At 50.3% G+C, this 7,721-nt stretch overlaps 1 protein-coding gene across 1 annotated transcript in view; it reads left to right on the top strand.

The window, feature by feature from the left end:
- UBR4 (ubiquitin protein ligase E3 component n-recognin 4) overlaps window positions 1-7,721 on the top strand; it is a 129,462-nt gene that overhangs the window by 102,449 nt on the left and 19,292 nt on the right. The window contains 6 exon segments of the mRNA XM_010830224.1: window positions 588-785; window positions 1,674-1,754; window positions 5,315-5,402; window positions 5,866-5,993; window positions 6,884-6,991; window positions 7,669-7,718. Coding sequence (XP_010828526.1) covers window positions 588-785; window positions 1,674-1,754; window positions 5,315-5,402; window positions 5,866-5,993; window positions 6,884-6,991; window positions 7,669-7,718 — 653 coding nt within the window.

Below are 7,721 nucleotides of genomic sequence, written 5' to 3'. Positions count from 1 at the left end.
AGCCCTGAGTGGGCAGATGGACCTTTCCACTCTCTTGCTTTTTTCCCTGCCCGCATTTTGTGCACACATGCACGCATGAAGGTGTATCTGTAGCCTGAACTGCATAGATCCCCTTCTGTTACTGAGGAAGGGTGGAGAGCATCAGTCTCATCAGTTAACGATGAGAGACCCCTGAGTATCATGTGATACACAGAAGACCGTTTTCTTGACCAGAGGGCCACCAGTCACAGAGTCATCTGGCCCCGGACTGGTTAGCGTCACGTGGGACGAGCAGGAGGGGAGCCCCTCTCCCCTCATGTCAGTGATCCAGCTTTCATGGGGCACTCCTCATCTGCTTATTTGGTTAGGCTTTCTCCTAACCCACCCTTGAGTTTCAGAGAAGATGCCTGCTCTTTAAGGCTATTTGAGTTATATTTGGGGTTTTTGAATCACCTCTGAGCTTCCTTTAGTCTTTAAGTGTATAAGGGGCTGGATGAGTCTGGCGTGTCTCCCTGAGTGTCCGTGAACAAGGCAGTGTGGTCTGAATGTGAGCAGTCTCTGCACACGCACTCATGCCATCCCTCTGCTTCCTTCTCTCTGTCCTTCAGGAAGAGAATGAAGTCACTGAGTTCTTTGTGACCCTGGAGAAGGATCCCCAGCAGGAAGACTTCTTACAGGGCAGAATGCCTGGGAACCCATATAGCAGCAACGAGCCAGGCATCGGGCCCCTCATGCGGGACATAAAGAACAAGATCTGCCAGGACTGTGACTTGGTGGCTCTGCTGGAGGATGACAGCGGGATGGAGGTAATGAGTGTAGCACAGCCCTGCCGGGGTTAGGCTTCCTGTCCCGTAGGGGCTGGTCCATCCTGGGCATCTTTCAACGCAGCTCCATGATTCCCGCCTGCCTGCCTCACCTGCCACAGGGTCTGCCCCCTGCCTGGCATGTGGTAATAAGCAGATGGCTGTAGCTTGTCAGGGCACAGGCTTTCGTTGTTCTTGTTGCTGTGGCAGAGGCCTCCAGTGATTCCGGGTTAATCAAGCTCCCTGCTACTGCTAAGTCGCTGCAGTCGTGTCCGACTCTTTGCGACCCCACAGACAGCAGCCCAGAAGGCTGCCCTGTCCCTGGGATTCTCCAGGCAAGAACACTGAAGTGGGTTGCCATTTCCTTCTCCAGTGAATGAAAGTGAAAAGTAAAAGTGAAGTCTCTCAGTCATGTCTGACTCTTAGCGACCCCATGGACCGCAGCCCACCAGGCTCCTCTGTCCTTGGGACTTTCCAGGCAAGAGTACTGGAGTGGCGTGCCATTAGCCCTGGTGCAGGTTTCTGGCCCTGTATCTGGTACCTTCTGGCAGACAACGCTAGGATCTGCTGTTACGATATACATGGTGAAAAACGCGTTGGGTGAAACAGAGAAAACTGCCCTTTTTGGTGCTAAGCTGAAATGGACTTGGAATAGAAGGTACCCAGCAGGGCTTTTAAACCTGGGAGTCCATGGTTTGGGTTAAAGCTATTTGGAACCCCTGAAATTGTGCACAAAATTCTGTGTGATGTTCACACACGTGCATTTTTTAGAGAGGGAGAGTCAGTAGGTCTGTAATGCATAGACAATATGCGGTAAAGCACCCTTTGATCGTAAAATGTGCTTGCGTGATGATTCTTTGGAGTAACAGCCTCATCTTCTTTTCCGCTCAGCTTCTAGTGAACAATAAAATCATTAGTTTGGACCTCCCCGTGGCTGAGGTTTACAAGAAGGTCTGGTGTACCACAAATGAGGTACGTGCTTATTTTCTTGCCTGAGGTGTGGGTTGACTTCCAGACTTGTTAGCGATCGCGTGCCCAGCTTGTAGTAGCACTGAAGGATCTGAACTCCCTGGTCGTGTTAGCGTGGGAAAAGCCGTCGCCTTGCCCTCCTCCTGGGGCCGCTGCCTGGGGAAGGGCAGGGAGCTGCAGGAAGGGGTGAGCAGCCTGGCTTCGAAGCCGGGCGGCCAGCAGAGTGAGGAAGCCCTGTGGTGGGGGGCACCTGCCGTTGGGTTCCCTTTCCATGTGGGCACCGAGGTTGATTCTCAGCTTTCGATGGACTTGCTCACCTTTCAGAACATGTTTCAGCGTGGTGTCGAGGAGCATAGTTTCTGTTTTACCAGAAACTGAGACTCGAAAGGCAGTTGTTGTGAAGGAGTGAGAATGGGAAATGAAGGGAGCACAGCGCGTTGGCCCTTCCGGCCCCTCGGTTCTGTCTGTCCTGTCGGAACAGTCAGACGGTCTTCTTCCCCACTCCCGCCTCTTTTCTTAGTCTCATCTCTATTTCCTGTCTCGCTCCTCTTCTTTTCTTTCTTCTCTTTTCTTCTCTTAGGGGGATATTTAATAAATGAATCATGTAATTGAATTATAGCAAACTAGTGTGCCAGTGAAGTACAGTGAATTTTTCCTGTCCTTAGTCCTGAATATTTCTGTAGAGTCTACGAAGCTAAATCGGTAGTACTAACGGTACACTTGGGCCTTCCACTTGATACATACTTGGCTTTTCTCTCTTCTGTTCTCCCACTGTGCTGGGGGTCCTGGTCATTGTGTACTGCTGGTCCACCGCCCACTGGGTTGGTGCAGCACAGGTAAATACACAGAAGACTGCTCCATCCGCCGCATCACACCGTGACACGTCAGCCTCAAAGCAGAATGCGACAGGTGTAGGCCCTGGCGCACCTAAAAGTTAAGACCAAGCTTCTACGGGCACGCTCCTAAATGGTGTATAGGACTCAAAGAATGCACATGGGCAGCCTCCCATTTTGAACCAGGAGGCAAGAAGTTGGGGATCATTTGTTTCTCATATTAATGCTTCATCCACCAAGGGTTTCTTGTGGCGAAGTCCAGAGTTGGGAGCATGCTTTTTATCCTGGCTTTCATCAGTTTCTTTTCTTACTTTATCCCTTATTTCCCTGATAAATAGCCCACCTCTTCAGCTGCTGACCAGGGCCTGTTTCACGTGTTTCTCTCTCTTTCTGTCCATGGTCTGTGGCTGTTCCCTCTCTTAGTTCTCACTGGGCTTCCACAGCTAGAAATGCTCTGAGACCTGGCCCGACAAGTTCTTTCCCTCCAAGATTTTCTCTCCTGAGGCTGAGCATGGCTTAGCGGCAGGCAGCGTGGACCAGTGTGGTACCTGCTCGCCCTTAATTTCCTGGAGTGTGACTTCAGTCCCCCATTTCTCACCTCCAAAATGAGGGTAATTCCTAAGAGCGTATAGGCTGGAGTGCCTACTCAGTACCTGGCGGATAGTGAAGTCTCATGATCCCTCAGTTCAGGAAGGTTGCTGTAATCTTGTAATTCATGACTTATTTCCAATCATTCTATTAAGTTGTAGGTTTTAGCTTGAGATTTGGATGAATCCAGCCCTTGTTGTGTGGTTATATGAAGGTCTCAGGATCTCCATAGGCAAAGATGGATGTATTATGTTTTCTTGTTTTGATTTCTGAGACTTGAGTCAAAGCGTTTTGATCTTATTGACTTCCTTTGACCTGATTCTTTGAGTAGTGGTCCCTGTTGATCAGAGAGATTTTATAATTCTGAAGGAGGCACAGGCTTGGAATTAGTACCTGGCTTATAGCTGAATAACTTTGAACAAGCTGTGTAACCTTGTGTAAAAGGATAACATTAAGTGCCTAATTAGTGTAGGGCTTGTGTGGGTGTCTACTGGCTAAGCTGCTTCAGTCATGCCCAGTTCTTTGTGAACCTATGGATTGCAGCCTGCCAGACTCCCATGTCCGTGGGATTCTCCAGACAAGAATACTGGAGTGGGTTGCCATGCCCTTCTCCAGGGGATCTTCCTGACCCAGGGATTGAACCCTGTCTTTTATGTCTCCTGCTTTGGTAGGCGGGTTCTTCACCACTGGCACCACCCGGGAAGCCTTAGCATAGGGCTTCAGTTCAGTTCAGTTCAGTCGCTCAGTCGTGTCCGACTCTTTGCGATCCCATGAGTCGCAGCACGCCAGGCTTCCCTGTCCATCACCAACTCTCCCAGAGTTCACTCAGACTCACGTCCATCGAGTCAGTGATGCCATCCAGCCATCTCATCCTCTGTCGTCCCCTTCTCCTCCTATCCCCAATCCCTCCCAGCATCAGAGTCGTTTCCAATGAGTCAACTCTTCACATGAGGTGGCCAAAGTACTGGAATTTCAGCTTTAGCATCATTCCTTCCAAAGAAATCCCAGGGCTGATCTCCTTCAGAATGGACTGGTTGGACCTCCTTGCAGTCCAGGGGACTCTCAAGAGTCTTCTCCAACACCACAGTTCAAAAGCATCAATTCTTTGGCAGCCTTCTTCACAGTCCAACTCTCACATCCATACATGACCACAGGAAAAACCATAGCCTTGACTAGACGGACCTTTGTTGGCAAAGTAATGTCTCTGCTTTTGAATATGCTATCTAGGTTGGTTATAACTTTCCTTCCAAGGAGTAAGCGTGTTTTAATTTCATGGCTGCAGTCACCATCTGCAGTGATTTTGGAGCCAAAAAATATATAAAAGTCTGACACTGTTTCCACTGTTTCCCATCTATTTCCCATGAAGTGATGGGACCAGATGCCATGATCTTCGTTTTCTCAATGTTGAGCTTTAAGCCAACTTTTTCACTCTCTTTCACTTTCATCAAGAGACTTTTTAGTTCCTCTTCACTTTCTGCCATTAGGGTGTGCCGTCTGCATATCTGAGGTTATTGATATTTCTCCTGGCAATCTTGATTCCAGCTTGTGCTTCTTCCAGCCCAGCATTTCTCATGATGTACTCTGCATATAAGTTAAATAAGCAGGGTGACAATATACAGCCTTGATGTACTTTTTCCTATATTGGAACCAGTCTGTTGTTCCATGTCCAGTTCTAACTGTTGCTTCCTGACCTGCATATAGGTTTCTGAAGAGGCAGGTCAAGTGGTCTGGTATTCCCATCTCTTTCAGAATTTTCCACAGTTGATTGTGATCCACACAGTCAAAGGCTTTGGCGTAGTCAATAAAGCAGAAATAGATGTTTTTCTGGGGCTTAGCACAGAGTAAGACAATAAATCACGGTTGTTAATGGCTGTTATATATATTTAATGAAACTAAATGAAGTAGTGTCTATAAAGTGCTTCACATAATTCTGGGCCTATGGTAGACCCTACATAAAATGAGCTTCCTTTCCCCTAAGTGAGTTGTAGGGCATTTGGATTCTATATTCTGTGGTTAAGACCTCGCGAAGAATAGAAGTTGTCTACACTGCTGAAGTGTTCGTTGAATTAAGCAGACCAGGTGTTGGGTCCTTTGCATTTTCTGGACCCGTTTACAAGTCTTTCTCCAACCTCCTCCCCTTAGGGAGAGCCCATGAGGATTGTTTATCGGATGCGGGGGCTGCTGGGGGATGCCACCGAGGAGTTTATTGAGTCCCTGGACTCCACCACAGGTACAGCCTTCCACAGACGTCTGAGGTTTGGGACCGGTGGCGGTTCACGTTTTGAGGCTTCAGAGGTGTTCGGGGCAGGTACTCTAGGAATTCTCTTCAGAAGTGGGGGCATTGTTTCTTCTCTGAGGAGAAATACAGTCATTTACAGCCTCGTTTGGATACCTCTGGTATTGAGGGTGGGTGGGAACTTAGGGAGGAAATGAAATTAGCACCAAACAAGCTCAGGTTTATTTATTTAGGGCTTTTTTTTTAAGATGGTTGTAGTGCTTATTTTCACATATTTGAATAAGCAATTTTAATTAACTTGAAATTTGAAAAAGAGCTGTCAGGAGCAAGACAGTGTAGTTTAATACCCACTATTGACCCCCTTTATTGGAAAAGAGAAGAGCTGTCAGCCTGGATGAGGGCTGTGCTTTATTCTGGGCTTCACTTCCGTTTTCACTTGGCTTCCCTTCTGTGTCAGATGAAGAAGAGGATGAAGAAGAAGTGTACAAGATGGCTGGTGTGATGGCCCAGTGTGGGGGCCTGGAGTGCATGCTTAACAGGCTGGCAGGGATCAAAGATTTCAAGCAGGGACGCCATCTTCTAACGGTGAGTCGGAGGCAGCAAGACGGGAGCAGCCCTCCTCTTCTGGAGGGGCCCCTGCGAACGGCCCGGCCGCTGCCATTAAGCCCTAGGGGGCAGCATGGCGCTGCGGAGCGCTGCACGCCAGGGACCCACCTGGCCGTTGCCCTGGCCCTCCATACCTCAGGCTCCCTCCCCCAGTGCTCTCTTCCCGACCACTCCCCCACCCCGAACACCAGTGTGATAGCAAGCCTCTGCTGTGCCTCTCCAGTCACCTGTGGACACCAGTGTCTAATTGTCTGTCCACCCAAAATTGCACTGTGTCAGTTATTCTTATCATTATTTAAGTGGATTTTGTAAGTAACTGTAGTGTTTTGGTAGGATTTTGTTTGGTCATTTATCCAGCTGTCTCGTGAGAAGTGGATGATCTGAAGGCACCTGCATATTGCGCTGTCATTTTCCACCTCCAGGGCACATGAGGACGTGTACTGACTGCCACACCCGTGCCTTAGATGCCACGCGTGGTCGTGAGCTCCCGCGGGTCGTGAGCTTTGGGATCTTTTTGGTTACTGTTAGTTCAGGGTCTGAGTTAGTACTGGAGTTTCCCCCGAGGCAACAGAGCTCCATCACCTATTCCGGTAGGAATTGGTGTCACTGCCCTGTCTGAGAGGTGGTAGAGACAGACCCAGCCCACAGGAGCTACTGCTGGGAACCCTGCCGTTTAAATGCCAGCCCGATAGGCGACCCCAGCCACCGTATCGTATCTCCCTCCAGAAACTTCACCTTCCTGTGTCCTTCAGGAGGAGTGTCTGCTGACGGTGACACGGCCCCTCCGCCCTTCTTAGGATATTTCTCTCCCGCTTGTCCCCACCCCTTCACTGTCCGGTGGCCTCATGGACTTCGGCTTCTCTTGTCAGGTACTGCTGAAATTGTTCAGTTACTGCGTGAAGGTGAAAGTCAACCGGCAACAGCTGGTCAAGCTGGAGATGAACACTCTGAACGTCATGCTGGGGACTCTCAACCTGGTAAGGAGTGTTGGCTGCAAGAGCTGAGGAGTGTGCAGGGCTGGGGGAAGGCAGCTCACCTCTGCCCTCAGATGAAGCGGGTTTGTGACCTTTGCAAACCTCTCATCTGTCTGACTGATGGGCACAGAGGCTTGAATTATGCAAGCTGCCCCTTATCCCCTGCTGGCTCACCCCTGCTGCTGCCGCAGCACACGGGAGCATCCTTGTCTCTTTCCTGAACTCAGAAGCAGGAGGCAGTCCCTGCAGCAGTCCTGACTGCACCCCAGTGGGAAATGGGTGCCACTCACCTCTGGGCGACCAGAAACAGATCACACACACACACACACTCACGGCGACCAGAGAGAGGCCAAAATGTTTCCACTGTCCTCAAAAACCCACACGCTGTCTCTCTCTCCACGCATGCCCATGCACGCGCACCACACACACACACAGCAACACATGCACACACACACGCGTAGACACACACACAGCAGCAACACACCCAAACACAACGCACACACCCACACACACACGCAGACACACGCAGCGACACACACACACACGCAGCGACACACACGTGCGTGCTGTGTGTGCAGATTGCTGGGAACACGAGGTCGTGAGGGCGCCCTGGAGGAGGAGGCCGCGTTAGCAGTGTGTGGGCGCGGCCGCCGCCTCCGTGTGACTGGCCCCTCCTGCAGGCACTGGTGGCCGAGCAGGAGAGCAAGGACAGCGGTGGTGCCGCAGTGGCCGA

This window comes from Bison bison, unplaced genomic scaffold (genome assembly GCF_000754665.1).
Source record: "Bison bison bison isolate TAMUID 2011002044 unplaced genomic scaffold, Bison_UMD1.0 scf7180017864516, whole genome shotgun sequence".
Classification (NCBI taxonomy): Eukaryota; Metazoa; Chordata; class Mammalia; order Artiodactyla; family Bovidae; genus Bison; species Bison bison.
Note: the sequence above shows the minus strand (reverse complement) of the source record. Positions and strands in the feature narration are given on the sequence as shown.